This window comes from Cervus elaphus, chromosome 15 (genome assembly GCF_910594005.1).
Source record: "Cervus elaphus chromosome 15, mCerEla1.1, whole genome shotgun sequence".
Classification (NCBI taxonomy): domain Eukaryota; kingdom Metazoa; phylum Chordata; class Mammalia; order Artiodactyla; family Cervidae; genus Cervus; species Cervus elaphus.
Window position 1 is genome coordinate 10,501,713 of NC_057829.1, and position 24,846 is coordinate 10,526,558.

At 48.3% G+C, this 24,846-nt stretch overlaps 2 protein-coding genes across 2 annotated transcripts in view; one reads left to right on the forward strand and one right to left on the reverse strand.

The window, feature by feature from the left end:
• Positions 1-635: 635 nt before the first annotated feature.
• LOC122709191 (basic proline-rich protein-like) lies at positions 636-2,011 on the reverse strand. Its single transcript, XM_043926343.1, has 3 exons — positions 2,005-2,011; positions 1,472-1,969; positions 636-1,020 (listed from the first exon to the last, which is right to left on the reverse strand). The coding sequence occupies exons 1-3, from the start codon at positions 2,009-2,011 to the stop codon at positions 887-889; spliced, it is 639 nt and encodes a 212-aa protein (XP_043782278.1). The 3' UTR covers positions 636-886.
• Positions 1,929-24,846, forward strand: part of C15H1orf198 (chromosome 15 C1orf198 homolog) — a 35,297-nt gene continuing 12,379 nt past the window's right edge. The window contains exons 1-2 of the mRNA XM_043925766.1: positions 1,929-2,333; positions 17,813-17,863. Of these exons, the coding sequence (XP_043781701.1) occupies positions 2,010-2,333; positions 17,813-17,863 (375 nt within the window). The 5' untranslated portion in view covers positions 1,929-2,009. The remainder of the gene's footprint in view (positions 2,334-17,812; positions 17,864-24,846) is intronic.

The following is a 24,846-nucleotide window of genomic DNA, read 5'->3' on the forward strand; positions in this document are numbered from 1 at the left end:
AGATCATGGATTTTACATAGCTTGGCTGATGTCCTTGATTTGTTTCATATTGCATTTATATTATGACTTCTCTGGTAATAAATTATATTTGATCTAAACACTTAATTGGGTTATGCTTTTTTGCAAAGACCATTTGTTTTTGCAATTGCTGTGAAAACCAGGTGGGACTAAGTTTCTCACAGCACTGAACTCTTTCTATGTGAATTTCAAAGCAACTTCGAAGTTGTTAATTTTGAGAATACATCTTTAAACATCACCCACCTTATTAAACAAGTGTTTGAGGTGAGAAAGAAGGATTCAGATTGGACCTACAGAAATAGACTAGTACCAAAAACCTCAACCTCCTGGCTTGATAAGTAGTCCTTCAAATACTGGGCAATCCCAGCTATTATTTGGTGATTTTTTCCACTGTTTTTCAATATGGTATGCTAATAATACTTGATAGAAATATCTTTTATTGTAGAGCTAGTCACATTCATGACATTCTAAAAATATTTTCTGAGGAATTCCGAGCCAGAAGATAAAGCTATCACACATTTAAAACAGAACTTTGCAAGTTATTGCTACAACTGTGTTCAGAATTATCCAAGAGTTTTATTATTATTATTATTATTTGAGGTAACATTGATATTTATAACACTATATAAGTTTCAGAATTATCCAAGTGTTACTTCAGAGGCAATGACCTTAAGTAACAGCTGAAACGCAGTTTTTTTGTTTTAAATGTGGACATTTAATTCTCATCTGAGCCCTGTTACAGTCTTGTTCAAACCAGCCAGACAGTAAAGCAGATGAGGACTCTGTATAATTTTAATGGCTGTGCTCTGAGACATACTTCAAAACGGCACACCTGACCCCCCACACTATTGGGATGCTGCTTCTCTGCCTATGAAAACTTCCTGCTGCCCTTCCGTTCGTTTGCAAACCTCAAGCAGCCTAGAGTTCTTGTGATTTCTGACTCCAAAAGGAATCTTGGAGAAAGCAAAGACCATGCGACAGGTTTGGGGAAGAAGTCTTCACCTGCAAAAGAAAAACGAAGTTCAGGTTTACTAGCCCGCGGGCCGCAGATGCCCGCCCGGCAGTTCCTAACTCCTTTTTAGCGAAAGGCTACCTGATACTTCACTTTACTCCTCTCTTTGGGAGCCGCGGAAATTTATATTCTTTCAACTCTCTAGACATTAGTCCAGTGTCCCCAGCTCGTATCTTTTGCGTCCTCACTGCCCCGAGCCCACCGCTTCTATCAGCTCACCGCGCCAAGACCCTGGTCCAGGTTTGGGGACAGTTCAGAGAAAGATGAAAAAGATGACTCAGTTGGGAAAGGGATAAGAATAAGGTGGCCTGTGGCTTGGTCCAGAAATGCCGGTATTACTTAGGCACATCGGAGGGACAAAAGTTTCCTTTGTCAAACTAGTGACCACGTGGCGCTATGGCGGTCACCACCAGCAATCCCATCAGGCTGCCAGGCGCGGACCTGGGGACGCGCCAGTCATCTCCTGCGCTGGCCAAGGGGAGCCCCGAAAAGTGGGGGCACCGCGGGAACATGAGAGAGCCGATCTGGAGGACGCAACCAGGCGTAAGAAGGTAGCTCCAGGAGCTGCCCGAAGGGCGGGGTTCCCAGCGGTGGGCTGGTGCGGGATGCGCGACGCGGGGTTCCTGCGGTCGGGGCGCCAAGACTGGGGTCCCGGGGTGGGAGTGCGGAGGGCAGGTTCCTGGGGGTAGAGGAGCGCGGAGTGCCAGGTTCCAGAAGCAGTGGGGTACAGACCGCGGCCTTCCCAGGGTGGGGGCGAGGAGGGCGGAGCCCTCGGAGTGGGGCGGGGAGGGGCGGGGCCTTGGGGGCTGGGCGGGCTCGGAGGCGGGGTTCCTGGGGCGGCGGGGCCCGGGCTCCTGGGGGCGGAAGGGCGCTGTTCGGGGGGCGGGGCGGGGGCGGTGCTCGGGCCGCTGGGCGGGGGCTGGGGCCTGGGCCAGGGCCCTGGCCGGGGCGGGGGCGAAGAGCTGCGGGCGGGCAGGGCATGGCGTCCATGGCGGCGGCGATTGCGGCCTCGCGCACGGCCGTCATGAGCGCGAACCGGCCTCTGGACGACCGGGAGCGGAAGCGCTTCACCTACTTCTCGTCGCTAAGCCCCATGGCTCGGAAGATCATGCAGGACAAGGAGAAGATCCGGGAGAAGTACGGGCCCGAGTGGGCGCGGCTGCCGCCGGCTCAACAGGACGAGATCATCGACCGGTGTCTGGTGGGGCCGAGCGCCCCGGCGCCGGGCGACCCCGAGGAGCTCGCGCGCTTCCCCGGCTTGCGCGGGCCCACGGGCCAGAAGGTGGTGCGCTTCGGGGACGAGGTAGGTGCGGACGGGCTACGCGATGCGCCCGCGGCCGGGCGGACACCTGCCGCGCGGGCAGGGGCTGGAGAGAAGGCGCAGGAACCCGGGTGGGTGGAAGGGGCGGCCTGGAGCCGGAGGTCGGGGCCTGGAGTGGTTCCCCGGGGGAGTCTGTGGAGAACCGCCGAGAGAAGGAAGGAGGTCATTCAAGACCCTCCATCTAGACCTGCCCTGATGGGCCACATTGGACACGAGACTTCTCCCAGAGCTGGAGGCAGTTGCTGGAAGCGAAGCAGACCAAATTGGCCGCAGCAGGGAATTTTAAGCCAGGCCAGCCTAGGTTCTAATCTATTCTGCCATTTAGTTGTCTGGCCGTGGGTGACCTAACCTTTTAGAGCCTCAGGTACCCCCAAGAATAGTAATACCCACCCCAAGCCTGCTAGGGAAGGTAGTCATTTTATACATAATAATATTGTTAATATTTGCGATGAGTTGTGCGGAGAGAGTGAAATTGTCAAGCAAGATAACAAGAATAAAGAGGTGCCTTCCGAGATTTCCCAAAGCCTAAGATGTTTCCGAGTGAGCCCCATGTGCAGTTTTGTTTTGGGAGTGAGTGTGGTGGCCCCTCTTTTCCGTTGAAAAACACTGGATACGTTTAAATGAGCTGTTGCAAACCTTTGGTACATATAAGGGCATGTCTGGGCCTCTGACCTAGACACTCTGCTGGGACTTCTAGAGGGATGTTCACTGGAGGAAGAAACCCTGAAGCTAGAAAAAACTCAGGGATGACCCATGGAAACTCACAAAGGCCTGAGTGTTCTGTGCTGCTCAGAAAGTTGGCTTTTTCCTGGAAATGTGTTTAACTAAAACCTGTTTGGTGCCAAATTTGTGGCTCTTGGGCTTTTCAAACTCAACTTTTGGTCCAAGTCGAAAGCAGCAAGCAATATACAATGAAATCCGCATGCTTTGAGGCTGCAAGGATGAGGGGCCTAGCTTGGAGAGATTTTCTGAGGAAGTTGTGGACTGCAGAAGGAATTCTAGTGGAGAATGAGGTTTTAATCTGATTTTCAGGCGTGGGTGTGCGGAAACGTTGATTAATACAAAATGTTTGTGGTCATAAACCCGCTTTAGTGTGAGAGATGTGTGAGAGGCAGAAATATGCTGCCCACATGGCTTTATTCTGAGAGGATGAAAAGTCTTCATTGGATTTTAAACTCTAAAGGCTTTGCCAGGAAAAACGAGGGTGTGGTAATGGAATGGATGAGAATATACATTTAAAATGTAATCCCAGAGCTGAAACATATTTAATGTGAAAATAAGCATCTCTAAAGATGTTTGCAATGTTGGTGCTCAGATTTGGGTGATGGAAAAGCAGTCAGCCCCTCTTGGAAACGTCATGAGTAAATAAACTGTGAGAGGAAATAAACCTGCAAGTACTTACAGATGTTGGAGAGTCACTGTCATTTTCCTTTAGCTAGCTGCCTGGCTAAGAATATCCATATGCCTGTTCATCATCAACAGGCCTGTGCCATATTGCTGATAAGATACGACCAAGTGGATTGTGTACTCTGATTTCTTAACTGGGTACCAGACTGAGCCATTTGTGACTTTGTAAACCCAAAGCAATTTAACAGCCAATAGAACTTTTTGTTGTGGTACTTGCATATTCTTCCGGGAGCACAAGAGCCCTGTTTTTCAGAACTGAACTTAGCTTTGCAAAACGGCCTGCCTGGAAGCATGATCTGCAAACCTCCTGCCAGGCTCTCAGCATGAGTGGCAGAGACACAGTGAGTTTGAAGAAAGTTACAGAGGAACATTGCCCAGAGCTTTTTGTCTTTTGGGCTACAGTGATTTAATCCCACTAGAGAGTTTAAAGTGTGTTACATCGACTTGGCACCAGAGTCGAGTTGGTGGTCTCATGCCCAGGAGTACAGTTGTTCTTGGAGGAGGGTTGGCTCCTGGGCACAAGGGGTGATGATGGGGACAGGGTGGGGGTACCCCCTCTGTAGGCTGCTGGACAGAGTAGCCTGAATAGGTGGCCCCAGGCTTACCCAAAAGGGCCCTGAGCCAGTCTGAGTCAGCTGCTCTGTCCCTTCCTGTTTAATCTGCCTTCAGATGTAGTCTCTGTGGCCTCCACAGCCAGTCCTGGAACAGAGACTGCTCCTTGGGCTCCGCCACTGCCAGCATCCACAGTTGGCTCAGTGAAGGTTGGGTGCTCAGGTGGACCCCAGCTCTTGCTTTAGCCAGTGTCTGACCTTGGATGACAAGCGGGGGCGGGGGGGGCCTCGTTGATACTTGGGAAAGACCACCTGGGTTTCTGGGTTCCGAGGGCCTTTTCTAAGGCTGTAACACGAGGCACCTGGGCTTGGTTGCGAGTCTTGGGTTTGCTTTGGCTCCCCATCAACTAACTTTTTGACTGTGGTAATTCATTAATGTCTCTGAACTCCTACAGTGGGAAGAACAGTAACAGGATGATAGAAGAGCTTATATGTAGGAAAGGCCTATGGGACTAAAAATGGCTGCTGCTGCCAATGGCGAAAATGTCAGTATTAAGGTTGTTAGCTGTAGTTTGTCTGTGTCCACTTTTGAAAATCACTGTCGTGAAATAAATTCCTCCCGTTGCTAAGCTTAGCGTCGGCCGTGTAGAGTCCCACGTGAGAAGGAGCTCTGTTCTGATGAGCTCTGGGGATTCACCTTGGGGCACATATTGAAAGCTGGGCTTTCTCTGTCCATAGTGTGGATGTGAAGTGCCCTGACTCCTGAATGACTCAGCCATCATTCCAGCCTCAGATTGTGCCCCCCTTTCAGCTATCATGAAGGACCAGGACATTGCCTATTTCTTTGAATAGCCTCTATCCTGTCGCCAGTAACATTTTTGCATCCCAGACAGCCACATTTTACGTCAGATCATGTGAATACAGCCTTCAAATGTGACTGTCATCCAGGCCTCGTTATGTGTGGCAGGAACAAGCAAGTGGAAACTTACTTGTGTGTTGATGGTCATGGATCTTGGTGGCAGGGAGTGTGGTCAGGGCTCGGCTCACACGTCCAGTTGGCACATATGGGGCTGCTCTGTGTAGGACAGGTGTGGCAGCATGCCATCTGTGTGTTCGTTTGTACGTTCGCTGTCTGTAAAGCAAGAGGACCAGTATCTAGGCCCAGATCCACCCTTACTGGGAGGACAGGCCTGACGCAGAGAGGGAGGCTGGCTGCCTGCTTTTGAGCGTGGAAGCCGTGAAGGGTTCTATAAGTTTTTTGGTTCTTACTACCTTGGCAGTCAACCGAGTGACTATTTCCTTAAGCCTAGTATGTTAGACACTAGAGCCATTCATTCTTCAGGGATGCTTAGCCTTCCTAGGTGGCTCAGTGGTAAAGAATCTGCCTGCCAATGCAGGAGACGCAAGAGATGCAGGTTCAATCCCTGGGACGAGAAGATCCCCTGGAGGAGGAAATGGCAACTTGCTCCAACATTCTTGCCTGGAAAATTCCATGGACAGAGGAGCCTGGAGGGCTGCAGTTCATGGGGCCACAAAGAGTTGGACATGACTGAGTGACCAAGCATGCCCAGCTCACCAGACCTCTCGGGCTTACAGGCCTTGCTTGGAACAGACAGGGACATTGGGCGTGCCCTCTGCATCACATGTTTGGTCTGGACGTTAAGGCATGTTTGCAAATAGGTGCTTTCAGCAGTTTGACTTGACCTGTGCTTCTCAATTCCTGCCTTCTTCCTACAGCAGTAAAAGTCTGGGGAATGGCTTATTTTGGGAGATGAAGAGTTTTCATCTAGGGAGATTTAGGTATCACCCCAGTCTGCCTCCTGTTATCAAATAGCAAAAACAGAAAACAAAACCCTGACTTTCTAGGCATGTGTAGCTCTCTGCACCCTGCCCTTACTCCCAGATTCTTGCCACCGATCTAGCAGGATTTGAGAATTCAGGGTTCTGAGCTCCGTGCCACAACTAGGCTCCAGATAAGCCATAAGCAGGTGAACTCAGAAATTTGGGTAGCCAGAGTGTTGCCTCTCATGTACCTACTTGCCTGTTTCACCTCTTTATAAAGTAAGTGGGGCTGGGCAGGAAGGATGTTCCCATGTGCCAACCCCAGGGGCCCGGATCTGGATTTTGAGTGCTAGAGAATGTGGGTTGTAAGCCCTGGAGCCAGACAGCTCCACCTCCTGTTCAGCAGCTTAGCTTGACCAGCTGCTGTTGGAAGGAGGTGTTCCCCCAGCCTCTGTGTCCCTCCCCCTCCTGCAGGAACCAGAGGACTGGCTGGCTTATCTTTCATTCCACCTGGCCTTCACCTCCTTTTCTGGGGCTGTGTCTTGGCCTTCCTGACTCCTGCAGGAAGTCAGGAGATCGCTTGCAGGCCTCTGAAGGCCCCTCAGTTTTCCACAGCCCCGCCGCCTGTCCAGCTCCTGCTCCCCCACGGCTGGTGAAGCACCCTTCCCTGAAGTGCTCAGGAGGAGGGGGTCAGTATGGAGCCCCCCAGTCAGCAGACTTTGATGAACTGCTGGCATCCAGGCCATGCCCTTTGGGCTGCCTGTAACAAGTCACCTTGCCCTCTCTCCTCAGGGTCTAGGAGCTGGACAGCCTAGATGTTTGTGTTTTAAAATAAAATTAATTAAGTGTACAATTTCTAAACTGACATACCTGTGTGTGCATGTATGTTAAGTCGCTTCACTTGTGTCTGTCTATTTGTGACACCATGTACTGTAGCCTGCCACGCTTCTCTGTCTGTGGGATTCTCCAGGCAGGAACACTGGAGTGGGTTGCCATGCCCTCCTCCAGGGGATCTTCCTGACCCAGGGATCGAACCCGCGTCCCCTGCATCTCCTGCATTTCAGGTGGATTCTTTACCGCTGAGCCAGCAGGGAAGCCCACCGTACCTGTATGTTACTGTTAAAAGTTTCAAACAGTGCAGAAGCAGCATTATGAAGCAGTTGGTAGTCCTTCCAGAATGCTCCTCAATTATTAAATCTTCGTCAGATTTGAGTTTGGTTGGCTCTGTGGCTTCCTGATGCAGGACTTGTGATGTGTGAGGTCACCTTTTCCCCTTTTGCTTCAGCAGCTTGGCTTTTTATTTTTCAGCCTTTGGCCCCCAAGTGAGAAATTTGAGAGTTACCTTTTCAGTGTTTTGGACTTTTTTTTTTTTTTTAGAAAGGTGGAATGTGTAATTATGAATCCCACACTTCTGTCTGGCAGATGCATGCGTTCTTTAGAAAAGATGACAGGGTGGATGTGGTTTATCAAGTCCTGGTGCCTGTGCCCTGGATCCAAGCAGGAGTTGAGAACGTGGCCGTGGGTCCATGGTCACCTCCACAGGCTGTGAGGAGGAGGCTGTGGGTCTCTTCCCCAGGTTTCCCTTTGCAGACAGGTAGTTCTCTGTCCAGAGAAGCACCTGGCCTGGGACCCTGCATAGCTGGTGCCTCTGGAAGAGGAAGGGTATTGAAACCCTCCCCCTGGGAGCTGAGGCAGCTACACTGGCTCCCCCTGCCCCTGCCCTTGGGTGCGTGGCCCTGTAATTACCAGGGAACGGGTTTTGCAAAAAAGTGAAATGACTTGCTGCTTGTCTCCCAGGGTGAGGGGCAGAGCTGGGAAGCTTATTGGCACATGTGAAGTCATCTTGTAATGGACGGGAGTTACTTTGACATTCTAAAGTAAAAAGAAAAAATCCATTTCTCAGAAAAATAAATCAAGGCCAGACCTGTCTTAAACTTCCTACTCTGTGCTCCTGTTTGTTTCCTCTGGCCTCCCCACCCACCTTCCGTGGCCACCTTGGCACTGAGCTTTTGTTTTTGCTAAGGTCTGTGGAGGCCTGAGTTTCTGTGCTGTGTTCCTGATGGAACCTGTCCATTAGTTAGACTGTAACTCTTTTTCTGTTGTCAGAACTGCAGTTTTGTTCCTCCAGTGATGGAAACCGTCTTATCTCAGCAGAATTAAGTGTATTCAGTGCTGCAGGTCAAAGGGGAAAGCATCCATTCCATAAATATGTAAACAATAGTCCCTAAGAATAAGCAGTTGGTTAAAAAAAAAGAGCATATTCTTCTCCCTTACTCCTTCCTTTTTTTTTTTTTTAGTGGACTTTATTTTTCAGAGCATTGTTAGGTTCACAGCATGACTGAGCAGAAAGTACAGAGGTTTCCATATACCCACCTCCTTATACATACACAGCCCCTCCCCCCACAGAATCAACAGCCCCCCATCACAGCGGTGCATTTACTATAATCAGTGAAGCTACACACCATCACCCAGTTCATAGTTTACATTACAGTTCACTCTTTTGTAAAATGTATATTTTCCACTATTTTTTAATAATCTATTTAAATAATTAATTTTTGGCTGCGCTGGATTTTAGTTGCTGGGCACGGGCTTTCTCTAGTTGCAGTGAGCAGTGCTCACGGTACTCTTGGCTGTGGTGTGCGGGCTTCTCGCTGCCGTGCCTTCTCTTGTTGCAGAGCACAGGCTGTAGGCGCTGGGCTTCCCTGGTTGTGGTGCATGGGCTTAGTTGCTCCACAGCATGTGGGATCTTCGCGGATCAGGGCTCGAACCCATGTCTCCTGCACTGGCAGGTGGATTCTTATCCACTGCGCCACCAGGGAAGCCCTATCAAGTTCACTCTTAATATTGGACATTCAGTGGTTTGGACTAATGTTTGAGGACTCAATTCCATCATTATACTGATAGTACCATACAGAGTATTTCACTGTCCTAAAAACCCTGTATGCTTTTCCTATTCATCCCTTTCTCCCCTGCAGTCCCTAGCAACTGCTTATCTTTTTACTATTACCATAGTTTTGCCTTTTCCAGATGACATGGTTGGAATCATGGAGTCTGCAGCCTTTTCTGACTGTCTTCTGTCACTTAGTAATATGCATTAAGTTTCCTCTGTGTCTTTTCATGGCTTGATAGCCCATTCTTCTTAGCACTGAATAATAGTCTACAGCCTGAATGTACCACAGTTTTCTTAGCCATTCATAGCCATTCACCCATGAAAGGACATCTTAGTTACTTCTAAGTCTTGGCATTTATGATTGAAGCTGCTATAAGCAGCTATGTGTAGGTGTTTATGTGGACCTAAGGAGATCCAGCCAGTCCATCCTAAAGGAGATCAGTCCTGAATATTCATTGGAAGGACTGATGCTGAAGCTGAAGTTCTAATACTTTGGCCACGTGATGCGAAGAACTGACTCATTTGAAAAGACCCTGATGCTGGGAAAGATTGAAGGCCAGAGAAGGAGACGACAAAGGATGAGGTGGTTGGATGGCATCACCGACTTGATGAACATGAGCTTGAGCAAGCTCTGGAAGTTGGTGATGGATAGGGAGGCCTAGCGGGCTGTAGTCCATGGGCTCGCAAAGAGTCCAACATGACTGAGCAACTGAACTGCAGTTTTCAACTCATTCGGCTAAATACCAGGGAGTATGATTCCCTCCCTTCTGTTTTTAACATGCTCCTGTGAGTTTGAGGTACAGACTGACACTCAGCAGACCGTCAGGAAGAAGGTGCTTGGTGCAGATGTGCCAGGAGGCCCGGGCCAGCTGACATCCCTGGAGGGATGAGACAGCAACACAGGGAGTGTCTGTCCCTCTCCTGTAGGCTCTGCCATCTGAGTGTCATTTCTCTAGTTTGGAGTATTTCACAGTTTAAACTTCTCACCTTTAAGCCACAATGGCACCATCTGTCAATCAACTGGAAACTCTCCCAATTTATGGACTTAGGAGGACAATGATAATGTATGGTTCCTGTGAGCACTGCTTCTGAACCACTCAAGAAAAATCAGATGTATTTCTGGGGAGCTTAATGGTTGGGATTCTAACTTTTAGAGACTCAGCCCTCTAGGTGGCAGGAGAAATTTAACAAACAGCACACCATATTTTAACTCTACAATATCAGAGTATTTATGATTACATACTTATTGTAGTTATGCAGAGGCATTATTAGAAATGCTGTTGCAGTAGTTGTATGTAATCTTTGAACTCTGGAAAGAATGAAATGAAAGCAGCCTTTTAGTTCTGTTCAGTCGCTCAGTCGTGTCTGACTCTACGACCCCGTGGACTGCAGCACTCCAGGCTTCCCTGTCCATCACCAACTCCTGGAGCTTGCTCAAACTCATGTCCATCAAGCCATCCAACCATCTCATCCTCTGTCGTCTCCTTCTTCTCTTGCCTTCAATCTTTCCCAGCATCAGAGTCTTTTCCAATGAGTCAGTTCTTTGCATCAGGTGGCCAAAGTATTGGAGTTTCAGCTTCAGCATCAGTTCTTCCAATGAATATTCAGGACTGATTTCCTTCAGGATGAACTGGTTGGATCTCCTTGCAGTCCAAGGGACTTTCAGGAATCTTCTCCAACACCACAGCATCAAAAGCATCAATTTTTTGGTGTTCAGCTTTCTTTATAGTCCAACTCTCACATCCGTACATGACTACTGGAAAAACTATAGCATTGCATAGACAGACCTTTGTTGGCAAAGTAATGTCTCTGCTCTTTACTATGCTGTCTAGGTTGGTCATAGCTTTTCTTCCATGGAGCAAGTGTCTTTTAATTTCATGACTGCAGTCACCATCTGCTGTGATTTTGGACCCCCCAAAAATAAAGTCAGCCACTGTTTCCACTGTTTCCCCATCTATTTACCATGAAGTGATGGGACCAGATGCCATGATCTTAGTTTTCTGAATGTTGAGTTGTAAGCCAGCTTTTTCACTCTCCTCTTTCATTTTCATCAATAGGCTCTTTAGTTCTTCAGTTTCTGCCATAAGGGTGGTGTCATCTGTGTATCTGAGGTTATTGGTATTTCTTCCAGCAATTAAATAAGCTGGGTGACAGTGTACAGCCTTGATGTACCCCTTTCCCCATTTGGAACCAGTCTGTTGTTCCATGTCCAGTTCTAACTGTTGCTTCTTGACCTGCATACAGATTTCTCAGGAGGCAGATCAGGTGGTCTGTTATTCCCATTTCTTTAAGAATTTTCCAGTTTGTCATGATCCACACAGTCAAAGGCTTTGGCATAGTCAATAAAACAGAAGTAGATGTTTTTCAGGAACTCTCTTGCTTTTTCAGTGATCCAGCAGATGTTGGCAATTTTATCTTTGGTTCCTCTGCCTTTTCTAAATCCAGATTGTACATCTGGAAGTTCATGTACTGTTGAAGCCTGGCTTGGAGATTTTTGAGCATTACACTGCTAGCACGTGAGATGAGTGCAGTTGTGCAGTAGTTTGAGCATTCTTTGGCATTGCCTTTCTTGGGGATTGGATGGAAAACTGACCTTTTCCAGTCCTGTGGCCACTGCTGAATTTTCCAAATTTGCTGGCGTATTGAGTGGAGTACTTCAACAGCATCATCTTTTAGGATTTGAAATAGCTCAGCTTGAATTCTGTCACCCCCACTAGCTTTGTTTGTAGCAATACTTCCTAAGGCCCACTTGACTTTGCATTCCAGGATGTCTGGCTTTAGGTGAGTGATTACACCGTCATGGATATCTGGGTCATGAAGATCTCTTTTGTATAGTTCTTCTGTGTATTCTTGCCACCTCTTCTTAATATCTTCTGCTTCTGTTAGGTCCATACCATTTCTGTCCTTTATTGTGCCCATCTTTTTATGAAATGTTTGTTTGGTATCTCTGATTTTCTTGAAGAGATCTCTAGTCTTTCCCATTCTATTGCTTTCCTCTATTTCCTTGCATTGATCATTGAGGGAGGCTTTCTTGTCTCTAAAGCAGCCTTTAGATGTGATTTGCTGAGGCCTTTAGAGGTGATTTGCTTTCTGCCATAAGGGTGGTGTCATCTGCATATCTGAGGTTATTGATATTTCTTTAGCAGCATTTAGATGTGATTTGCTGAGGCCTTGCAGTGTTTAGGAGACTGTTTGCTTTGGTTGATTATACTGATGATGTAGAGCATGGTTTTGCCTGCTTCAAAGTGGGGTAGGTGAGAGCCAGCCTAGAAAACCGCGGGCCTCTTGTGAGAGCAGCCAGCATCCAGGTTGGTTTACTAGAAGTCCTTACTTGGGAGCGATGAGAGCCGTGTAGCCGTATTGATTGAGGCCGCCTCTACAGGTGGGGTGGCCTGGGCAGAGAGGTGGGCGCCTGAGCCTTGGAGGTCAGCACGTGCAGCCTGCGTGGCCAGGTGCCTCCATGAGAAGCGGGAGTTAGGTGTCCTGTGGAGGACTGAAGTAGGCGAGCTACCCATGGGAACCGCTGCATTAGAATGACTTAGGGAGTTGTTGGATCATAACCGGGTGGCACCAGTGGTAAAGAATTCGCTTGCCGATGCAGAAGATGCAGGAGATGCAAGTTCAATCCCTGGGTCGGGAAGATCCTCTGGAGGAGGGCATGGCAACCCCCTCCAGTATTCTTGCCTAGAGAATCCCCATGGACAGAGGAGCTTGACGGACTACAGTCCATGACTTTGCAGAGAGTCGGACATGACTGAGCACACACACTCAGGGAGCTGTTGGTTTTCTAAAACTATGTCAGGTGGGACCCACAGCTTCTGCCTGTTAAAACAGCACTGGCATCCGGTTCTATCACTTCATGGCAAATAGATGGGGAAACAGTGGAAACAGTGGCTGACTTTATTTTTCTGGGCTCCAAAATACTGCGGATGGTGATTGCAGCCATGAAATTAAAGGACGCTTACTTCTTGGAAGGAAAGTTATGACCAACCTAGACAGCATATTAAAAAGCAGAGACATTGCTTTGCCAACAAAGGTCCCTCTAGTCAAGGCTATGGTTTTTCCAGTGGTCATGTATGGATGTGAGAGTTGGACTACAAAGAAAGCTGAGCGCCAAAAAATTGATGCTTTTGAACTGTGGTGTTGGAGAAGACTCTTGAGAGTCCCTTGGACTGCAAGGAGATCCAACCAGTCCATCCTAAAGAAGATCAGTCCTGGGTGTTCATTGGAAGGACTGATGCTGAAGCTGAAACTCCAATACTTTGGCCACCTGATGCGAAGAGCTGACTCATTGGAAAAGACTCTGATGCTGGGAAAGATTGAGGGCAGGAGAAGGGGATGACAGAGGATGAGATGGCTGGATGGCATCACCGACTCAATGGACAGGAGTTTGAGTAAATTCCTGGAGTTGGTGATGGATAGGGAGGCCTGGCGTGCTGCTGTTCATGGGGTCGCAAAGAGTCGGACATGACTGAACGACTGAACTGAACTGAACTGAGGTGATTCTGATTTACAGCTAGGTCTGAAACCTTTAAGCTAAGAGTGCTCTTTAGAGAGCCTTGAATCTGGTGTGTATGAATGGCACAAGCAGGGACCCAAGACCAGTAGGGGCCTAGGAAGTGGCCATCCCCTCAGGCTACCTGGGACAGGTGTGCCAGAGAGGGGTGTCTGCAGAAAGGTGCAGTTTTTTCAGGTTTAGAGTGGTCCCCAGCCTGTCCCTCATTGAGGCCCGGAGAGGAAACAAGACTCTCAGAGTGCTTCAGGGGTCTCCGAAGCACTTCTTTTGACTGTGGTAGGAAAGGTACCTCTCCCTGTCTGCCGGCTGCTAGTGACCTGGTTTTGTGGAGGGGAAGCTCAGAGTTGCTCTGTAATGCCCGTGCTCCTGGCCCCGCTTCCTCAGGCTGGCCTGTGGGCCCGGCCGAGGGTCATCCACTGTGGACACTGCCATCCACGGGTGCTGCCCCCTACGCTGGAGACGAAATGAAGTTCACTGGCTCTGAAGTTGGGAAGGAAGTTATAAAAGAAGAAATGACTCATTAGTATCCAGTCATAGAGGAGAGGCTAATATTTATAACATTTCACCTTTGAAATGAATTTGAAGTCCAGAATTTCTCACTTTAGATTAGTTTTGGAATAGTCATGACTTTTACAGATAAACCAACCGATTCTCGATGAGTTACTGTCACCAAATAATTTCAAAGGCAAGATGACCAAAATCCTTAAAAATTTTAATAGTGAAAATTGCATTTAATGTACAATGGAGTGGATTTCAGGGTGTCTGGTATTGGTTGCAGCTTGTGATGTGTTGGGAAATGTTCAGCATCTGGCGTCAGGGCAGCGAGGGGAACAGCCCTGCTGTGAAGCACCCGCTGGTTGCCATGGAGATGCTCCCCTCGGTCCTGTCCAAGCCCCACGGTGGCTCACGGAATCAGAGCCAGTCAGGGAGGTGCAGCGACCCCACTGTGTGTTGTTACAGATGGATGCACTTTCTATCTTGCAGGTACGATAGATATAAGTAATGTCAGGAGCATAGATGATAGCAAGACAGACTAAAGTAATTAGGAAATGATGTTTTTAGTGTTTGCTACCCTTGTCAGGTTTTTTTTTTTTTTTGGAGTGGGGAGGGGTCATTTTTATTTTGAAAAATAAATTAATTTTCAGAGCAATGTAAGGTTCCCAGCAAAAGTGAGTAGAAAGTATAGATTTCTGAAATACTCCCTACTGTCACACACGTGCAGCCTCTTCCAATACCAATGTGGCCCACCAGAGTGGGACATTTGTCACAGTGGATGAACCTACATACCATTATTGCCCTAAGTCCGTAGAGTAGTTTCACTGTCCTAAAAATCCTCTGCCCTCTCATCCCCCCTTCCATTTAACCCTGGCAACCACTGATCTTCCTGTCTCTTTAATGTTACCTTTTCCAGAATGTCGTGTAGTTCGAGTCATATAATACATTCAGGTTTTTGAATTGTGGTAACATACTCATGACATAACATTGACCATTCTCACCATTTTTTAGGCGTACTGTTACGACATTCCCAGTGTGGTACAGCTGCCACCACCACTGTCCACTTCTAGAACCTTGCAGTTCTGATGCCGGTTTGCATCCCGCGGCCTGGAGAGCCTGCGCTGGCTGCCAGGGCTGTTAGTGGCTGGAGTCTGCAGCCGGGCAGTGGCTGACATCAGAGCTTCAATCGCGGTTTGGTTTGGCGTGTTTATTTTTGTTGAGTGCTTTTATTATTTTTTTATGAGCTTGGAACTGCAGAAATCTAAGGAATTTGCCCCTTGACTCAGCTTCTTGCTGGAGCAAACAAAAGATTATTGACTTGACATCAGGTTGTGGAGAAATCACAGGGTGCCCCTCTGTCTGCAGCCCTTTTGGAATTTCGGCCAACATGGGCTTCAGCTGGAGCCTGCTGGCTTACCACGCTCTAGGCTATGTCTTTGCTCCTAAGAGTCTTTTTCTTTTTTTAAACAATAACTAATTCCTTGTTACTCCATGAGTACATATACAAATTTTAGACATCTTATCCATTTCAATCAGAGATGACTACCAATAAAACTTTCCTTTCATGTTTGTTTATCAGATTTTATAAAATATATTTACTCTTTCCCAAATTCTTCACCAAGGAATTATGAGGAATAATTCTTTTAAAAGTATACAATATGTACAAGAATGATCAAATATAGCTCAAATGAAGCATTGTTATAGAAAGTGTATTTCATTGGTTCCCTCTGATACTCCTGTTCGATTTTTTGTTTATTTCATGTAATATTGTTTTTTCATCTTCATTTTTTCTTTCATTAACAAAATTACTTAAGGAGGAATACATTTATAACTTGTATATGTATATTGGTAGGGAAGAAGATAGGCCAGGATTACTGTAGAAAAAAGCTGGAAAAATAGAAAAGAAGGTTGTTCCTAAAAGTCTTGCACTCATTCACCTTCCAAACTCCCAAACCTTCCTACTCTGTTCTTTGCAGATTTCAAAGGGACTCAAGCTGCATAATTAATATTCAGAGGATTGATCGTATCACATGAGAAGGGATGTGTCCTGCTTTTAGCCAGTGATCCTGCTCCCTGTCTGTCTCTGCTTGCCCACTGAATCTCCACGCACCTCCTCTGTCCCCTGAGGTGGCCACTGGGTTGTCTATCACCAGGACAGAGGGAACACATTTGCCAGTTGGTTTCCCTTTGTCCTTTTTTCACTGGTCCAAATCTAGAATAAAGGGGACTTACATCCCATCAGCCTCCTTTATTTTTCCCATCTGTCAAAGTCTTTCTTGTTGTATTGCTTCTATGAGGAACTTAGAGGGTCCTGAAATCATAGAATTTTAAGGACTTTCAGGTCATTTAGCTCAACTACACTTTTCTCCCACTTCCTGACCACACACACCTGGACTGAGGGCCCCCTTAGCTGAGACTTGTTAACTCACATTTCTACTTTTGGAGGGACACAGTTTGTAAATTATAGCGTAAACGTGGGCTTAACTGCACAGTGGGGACACAGTTGGCCCATGTTGCCTCATGTTTTTAGTTTTGCCTGAGAGTCAGGAGTGATAGGAGTCATAGCTTAGAGACTGAGGCTGGGAATGGAGTTTGTACTAAAAAAAGTGGGCCCTTTGCAGAACTGGGCCACCTCCTGGAGGAGGGGGAGCCAGGTGACCTACCTCTAGGGGCGAGGAGTGCTTCTGGGTGGGAAGACGCCATGTCCCTGGGGTGCTTTATGCAAGGACAGTCTCAATTCAAGTACTTAATCCCATTTTCATCTGGATTGCCCAAGATATCCCAGTTTTTGGTTCAGAAAATATGATCCCCAGTAGAAGCTGGGCCCAGATGAGACATTTGCTAGTATAGGAATACAGGTGGAAGGGTGGAGAAGTAGCCAAGGGAAGGAGATTTTTACAAGCCTTTATTTAGGCTGGTGGACCCAAGGTCAAATCTCGTGACTATTTTGAAGGGCTCCTTTTATCCTGTTCTGCTTGTGAGGGTCAGAATGATTCTGAGTTTTCATTATAATTGCATTTTCTTCATTGATTTGCTGATCATTGCCTTTGAGATTTCTGGGAGGCACTTATTAGGATTGGGGGTGGGGCTCCATTTAAAAATTGGGTACTGGTGTTGACTGCAAATAATTTTCCGACATTCTTTTCACTGTTGTTCAGTTACAAAGTCGTGTCTGGCTCTTTGAGACCTCAGGGACTGCAGCAGGCCAGGCTTCCCTGTCCTTCACCATCTCCCAGAATTTGCTTAAAATCATGTCCATTGAGTCAATGATGCCATCCAACCTTCTCATCCTCTGTTGTCCCCTTCTCCTCCTGCCCTCAATCTTTCCCAGTGTCAGGGTCTTTTCCAATGTGTTTGAAAGCATTCCTTTCATATGTGACCTCATTTAATCCTCACAACAACCCTGCAAGGCAAGTGGGATTCTCCTTTTACAGATGGGGAAACTGAGGCTCAAAAGGCTAAGTCATCATCCCCTGGCCACATGGCTAATTGCTGGTAGGGCTGAGACCTGAGCCCAGAAACCCTGTTCCCTTTCTGCTCAGCTTCCCTGTCACCAAGTTTGTCCTGGGACTCCCAGGCATCCATCTAATATCTGCTTGGCAGGGGACAGGCATGCCTGGCAGCCTCGGTCCACAGAGTGAGGGGAAGCCAGACCCAGAAGGTCAACATATTCTCTGCAGACTGTGATGATGTCAGGCTTGTTCAGAGCCAGGAGTTGGGATTCTTCCTAAATTTTGGTTCCCCCATGGCCTTGGGTGGTTGTTTGCACAGGGTATGTTTGGGTTTGGATTTCAGATTTATTCTTGAATTTTTATTTCAGGACATAACTTGGCAAGATGAGCACTCTGCCCCTTTCTCCTGGGAAACAAGGGTAAGTTGGATTAAATTTAGATTTGTTTATCTTTTATAAAAAGTGATGTGATTAGGTATTTTCCTTTCAGCACTTGGGAGGTCAGATGCACCCTCTGCTGCTAGGAAAGGATAGGAGGTGGGGTGGGGCCTGTGCTAGGTTAGGTGCTAGGTTTGGTGATGGATTTAAAGTGAGGGGGTTGGTGGCACAAGGGTCCGTATGACAAAGCCTTGAAGGAAGCTTTTGGTGGGGGTGGGATAAGAGCAGCTTTTATTAAAATGAAATCAGAAGGGCAGCAGCGGCAGCAAGTTGGGTGGATGTGGGGGCAGAGTGCAGATCCATCAGAATTGCCTGGAAGAGTCAGCTCTAAGGCAGAGAGTCCTGAGTGGAAGAGAGGAGGGAGAGACTGTTCTTTGTACCTTGTGAAGTTGGAATAGCCAGTGGATACACACGGACAACTCAACCTGGGTCCCTGAATGCTGGTGTCCAGTCATTCATTCATTGTTATCAGTGTTACTGTTGCCTAAGTTGCTTAAGAGTATCAAGCTTCTCTAGGTTGATCCATTTCCCCATTCTCCCTAGTTGTCCCAGAACAAGTGCATTAATAATTAGCAAAATGACCAAAAGGTAGGTGTCTCAAATCCAAGGAAAAAGACCAGGATTCTCTGAATTCTAGAACTTTAGCTGCTCTGTGTTGGAGGATCCTTTCCATGATGGAGGTGACTATAATGGCTCAGTGCCTGGAGTAGGGCTTAGGCTTGAGGTCAGATCAGGGCTTTCAAGCACGATACTTGAAGGGGCTTGTTCTTGTCCCTGCAGTTGTTCATCCCAGTAGAAATGGCCTCCACGGGGCTGTAGGAAGGGTGGGTCAGAGTGGGATGAAGCAATGAGAGGGTCTGCAAGTGACTCAAGTCTGAGAGGCCCTCACGTGGGGGTCTGTGTCTAAGAACAAATGACGGACTTGACAAGGGCCTGTCTGGATCCGGAGAGCTGGCGTCCTTGCCCACAGGTGGCACTGTAACCAACAATGACTGCCCCAAGTGATGCGATGCCCCTGGGATGAGGAAGCCTGTGAAAGCCAAGGTGACTCTTATGTGGGAGTTAGGAGGTGGCTTTTAAGAATACTTAGCATTAATGCAGATGAACATGTTCATTCGGCAAGCACAGACTCCTGCCTTCAGGGAACCAGAACGTTGGGTCCTAAACGTCCTAAAAATAAAGATGCAAACATCTGCATCCTGTGTGTCTTTTTATTTTTATTTTTTTTTATTTCTGAGGCAGATGAATAACCTAAGTCTAAACAGAGGGCAGGGTGAGCGACAGAGTTCTGCCTGGAAGCTGAATCCTTCAGGATATGGACACTGGTTAAGGGGTGGCTGAGGGGGGGGTGGGAGGGAGCCAGGGATATAGAGGAGCACCCTGGAATTGCAGTTGCAGAGCTCTGAAGTCTGACAACAAATCCCTGGTCCAGTAACAGGGCAGAGGTAGTTGGAGGTGGGTGGAAAGTACATCGCCACATTGACATTCATCAGGGCACCACTGTTGCTTTTCTGTGGGTCCCCCAGATGGGGACCTGAGAAGCACGAATCCTGTAGATGACGTCTAGTAACAGGCAGATGGGCAGTCTGCAGGTTGGAGTGGACAGGGCACAGAAGGAGGCACAGATGTTCCAGGACTGGGCCATAGGTTTCATGATGTCTCAGTGATAAAGACCGAGAAATCGGATTAGTTAAAATGCCCTGAGCCCTACGTGCATTGTGCTCCCCTGAGGATGTCTGCTCTCATAAGAATTTAGCTTGTTAAGCAACTCCTGCAGCTTAATTCCAGAAAAATAAATGACCCAATCAAAAAATGGGCCAAAGAACTAAACACATGTTTCTCCAAAGAAGACATACAGATGGCTAACAAACACATGAAAAGATGCTCAACATAACTCATTATTAGAGAAATGCAAATCAAAACCACAATGAGGTGCCATCTCACGCCAGTCAGGATGGCTGCTATCCAAAAGTCTACAAGCAATAAATGCTGGAGAGGGTGTGCAGAAAAGGGAACCCTCTCACACTGTTGCTGGGAATGCAAACTAGTACAGCCACTATGGAAAACAGTGTGGAGATTCCTCAAAAAACTGGAAATGGAACTGCCATATGACCCAGCAATCCCACTCCTGGGCATACACACTGAGGAAACCAGATCTGAAAGAGACACGTGTACCCCAATGTTCATCACAGCACTGTTTATAATAGCCAGGACATGGAAGCAACCTAGATGCCCATCAGTGGACGAATAGATAAGAAAGCTGTGGTACATATACACAATGGAATATTACTCAGCCATCAAAAAGAATACATTTGAATCAGTTCTAACGAGGTGGATGAAACTGGAGCCCATTATACAGAGTGAAGTAAGCCAGAAAGAAAAACACCAATACAGTATACTAAGGCATATATATGGAATTTAGAAAGATGATAACGATAACCCTCTATGTAAGACAGAGAGACACAGATGTATAGAACCGACTTTTGGACTCTGTGGGAGAACGCAAGGATGGGATGATCTGAGAGAAGAGCATTGAAACATGTATATTATCAATTGTGAAACAGATCGCCAGTCCAGGTTGGATGCATGAGACAAGTGCTCAGGGCTGGTGCACGAGGATGACCCAGAGGGATGGGATGGGGAGGGAGGTGGGAGGGGGGTTCAGGATGGGGAACACATGTAAATCCATGGCTGATTCATGTCAATGTATGGCAAAAACCACTACAATATTGTAAAGTAATTAGCCTCCAACTAATATAAATAAATGAAAAAAGAGAGAAAAAGAAAGAATTTAGCTTGCTAAATGTTGGCGAGTCGGCCCTTTGTGGGATGGGCTGTTTCTTCTGTTACTAACACAGTGCAGATGACGTTCTGGGACAAGGAGGGGGCAGCGCCTGGGGTAGCTGCTGTGAGTGAGGCTCAGTGTGAGAACAGGTGCCTGGAAAAGGTCTCTAGAACAAAGTGTGCTGACATAATCCAGCATGGGTTACGCTTGTGCTGGTGTTAATTGTCACAGATGGCATCCAGGTCTCCTGGGAACCTGCATAAATCAAGAAGGCTTGGTAGAATCACGTCGATTTGTTTTGCCCATTTTAACTTGTATCTTTTCAGTAAAAGGTATAGTCTTTGTGGCTCAGAATTCCATTTCATGTTCCCTTCCAATGAGAGAACCAGCTTATTTCATGAATTGGTAGGCTGGCTATGTCCTCACCTGTCTGTTTGAGTTCTCAAAATAAAACTTAAGTGGTTTAAAGTCAGTACTTTGTAGGGGTAACAGAAAGTGTTCCAAGGAGCAAAGGACCACACCCCAACCCTGTCCTTACCAGTCAGCATTCCACATTCACCTCTTCCCAGCCAAAAGTCAAGTGCCTGCCTCCCTGAGCTGTCACACTCTTCCTTAGGACTTAAAGACTCATGAGAACTTCTTTGGAGAGCTGCTTGCAGGAGGCAGGTTAGCCATGACAGGGCGGCCCTGACCTCCAGCTGCAGGGCTAGTGGCCCTTCATCATTTGAAATCTTTGATACATGACAGATACCCCACTGCTTCATGGCTTGAAACGTTCGTTTCTTTGCTCCTGACTCTGTGGGCCAGTGGTCTGGGCAGGGCTCAGCCAGACTGTTCTTCTGCTGGCCTTTCCATGGACCTGCTACCAGACAGCTAATGGGAACCAGCTGCTCGAGGATAGCCTCTCTTCCATTTTCCTCTGGGGCCACATGTATCCAGTGAGCTGCATGGTAGCTGAAGAGTTCCCCTGGGTGAGAGTGCAAACCGACAAGGCCTTCCTTGGCTTAGGCTTGGGTATCAAAGTGTCCCCCGTGCTTTGTTCTGCTGGTCTAATTGAGGCCTAGTCCAGCTCAGATTTGGGATTTGAGGACATACATTGTAGCTTCTGATGGACAGCTGCAGAGAATTTGTGCCGTTTTGAATCTAAGACTCCATGCTCTGACAACCCTGACACCAGATCATTTCATTTGATTGTCTATCATCCACTGATTTTTAAAATTTCTGTTTTTAAATTTTAATTGTTATAAAATATACCTAACATAAAATGTGCCATCTTACCCATTTGTGAGTGTGCACTGTTGCGCAGCCATCACCACAGTCCATCTCCAGAAGTCTGTGATCTTCTTGAGCTGAAACTCTATTCCCTATAAGCAGAAACCCCCCTTACCCCTCCTCCAGCCCCTGGTAACCATCTTTCTACTTCCTGTCTCTATGACACCATTCATTGATTTTTCAAAAATTCAGTAGACATTGATTGTACATCTACTCTGGGTTAGACATTATGCTTAAACTCAGAGATGAGTAATCACTTGCTCTCAGAAAACAGCCCAGTGAGGGGACGAGTGCATCTGGGGACAGGAGGACAGCTTTAGGCACACAATCACTCCTTCAGTTATTTTCCCTCTTGCAGTTAACACATATCTACATGCACATTGGTAGATATGATCTCATGCCTTCTGCAGCTGTTCACTCCAGCAGACTTTTTTCCCCCATTTTCTATTTTGGCCATGCCACAGGGCATGTGGGACCTTAATTCTCTGACCAGGGATCCAACCCATGCCCCCTGCATTGGAAGCACAAAGTCTTAACCATTAGACCACCACTTCTGCAGACATTTAGTGAGTGCCACTCAGGGCCTTGCTCTTTCTCGGCTCTGATGCGGAAGGGGGGATTTCCCTGGTGGTCCAGTGTCCAAGACTCTACTTTCAATTCATGGGCACAGATTGGATCCTTGGTCAGCAGCCACCAAGAGATTAGCTGAGGCTGGGGTCAGCCTGACCCGAGGTCGTGACTGTCCAGTACAGAGTTAATCTCAGGGATTTGGGATTTCTTCCCAAGTTTTGCACCTCTGCCTAGGCTCCTTCCTTGAGGCTAACTTTGGTGGCAGAGGACCTCTGCAGAGACCTGCCGAGGATGGACAAGCTAGTGTCGTCTGTCCCTGAAAGGCAGCTCTGATCAGGACAGGCCTTAATGCTGGGCAAGCACAGTCAATCTTCCTTGGCTCCTGCTCAGTCTTCTAGCCTGCCCTCCCCTCCTGGGTCGCTTCCTTCTGAGGCTGTGCCAGGTCTGGGGCCTCTGTTGCTCTGACCTCTTCCCCATGGAAGGGAGGCTCAGAGGCAGAAGTGCCCGTTGCAGCCGGTGAGGTGCTCTTGGTCGTCATCTTTCCCCTCATGCGTCAGCCTCACAGGTGTGCTGGAGCAAGGGGTTCCTGCAGGGCCTCACGGTGGATTCCTGTCTCATGCTCCTGAGGTTTCAAGAGGAAAACACTCAGCCTTGGAATGCTCCACAGAGGGGAGGAGAGGATTCTTGGCATTCCTAGTCCCTCTGGGCTGGGGAGTTTAGAGGAGACTCCTACAGAGGCAGGTCAGGCCCTGGCGCTGGGGAGCTGGACCCTGGGGACCCCACCCCCACCGTGCTTTCCTCCCCCAGGCTGTCTGGAATTTTCCTCTCTGTCTGCACGAGTTCTTCCCCTGAGGTTCAGCTGCCTCACTGGGGATAGTAAGTAAGCTGGGTGGGAATCAGCTCCTTGATCTCTAACGGTCAGCACAGACCATGCCCGGAGTAGGGAGGCCTCCTAGCCCCTCTTCAGGAGAAGTAAATCCCTGGGCACAAAAGCATCTCCATACACTGAGGTCCACACCAGCGATTTGCAGGCACGTCCAAGTCTTCCGCCCTGGGAGGTCAGTGTCCCTGCTCCTGATGTGGGCCAGGACAGTGGGGCTCAGAGAAGGCTGTAACTGGCAGGCAGGGGGAATCAGTGAAGACAGATTGCAGCTTGGATCTGCCTGTGGCTTGCCGGCATCTCCTGCTCACGGGGAATAGAGGGAGTTCCATCAGGTTATCCATACATGGAAGGTTCCCTGGAAATCCAGTTATGGCTCTGCCTGGCTCTCCCTCTTCACTGCCAGCCCAAAGTTTCTGAGAAGCAGGGGGCCGTGGAGCCGTACCACCCCCCCATCACAGGAACACTCCTGCTTGCAGCCCCTCACTGAGACCCCCGTCTCTTCCCAGCAGTGAGGTCTCCCTCCTCTTTCCAATGCCCCTGTGCTGTCTCTCATTTACCTTCCTGAGATCCAGAGTGGACCTGTGGCCCCCTGCTCTTGACCTTTCCAGACTCTCACGGGTGCAGTAACCTGTCAGCCCCTTCAACCCAGGGCCCAGCCTGCTTCTTTGACCCCAAGGGTCCTTCCTGCTGGTCTCTCCTGCAGCCCTCAGCCCGCCCAGCCCCACTGCCTTCCTCATGCAGGTTCAACCCGGCCATAGGCCCAGAGCAGATCCTGTTCCTTATGGTTTGCCCAGTCCTCTCAGCAGCCTGGCAGCTCCCACAGGCCCCAACTCTGGTGAGCACCTTGGGGGCATTTCCTTGACAAATCCCGACAATGCACCCTTTCACCCATGAGGAAACTGAAGGCTGAGTGAGGTGTGTGGGCTGGGTATCCGAGCCCAGACCGTACCCTTCACCCTGAGCTGCAACCGTCCCCCTCCCGTGTCCTCTCTGAGGAGCACCCCACTGGACAGGCACGCATTCGTGCTGTTGGTACTGGTCTTTGCTGGGGCATCTTATCCCTGTGAGGCGACAAGCGCCTGGAGGGCAGAGGCTGCTCTTCCCGTGACCTGATGACTGCAGCTCCTCACACCCACCTCCTGTTGGGCATCTGTGGGGTTTTCTCCAGGCTCTCGTTGCCATGGAGCCCAACAGCATGGAGTGGAGCTGGACTGCCCATTGTCTGCCCGGCTCCCTGGGGAAAACACCCAGGGCCTCGGGATCAGGGGCGGGTGGTCCCAGGCTCTGTCCGCCAGGCCCCACTTGCCTGGGGGGTCTGACACCCCCAGTCTCAGTGGCTAGGGCCTGCTGTCTCTTCTCCAGGTTGTCATTCTGCTAATTTTGAGATTCGAAGTTTTTAGTATCTTCCCTTCTTCCTCTTCCTTCTTTGGAGGGGGTGGTGGGGAGGATAAATGT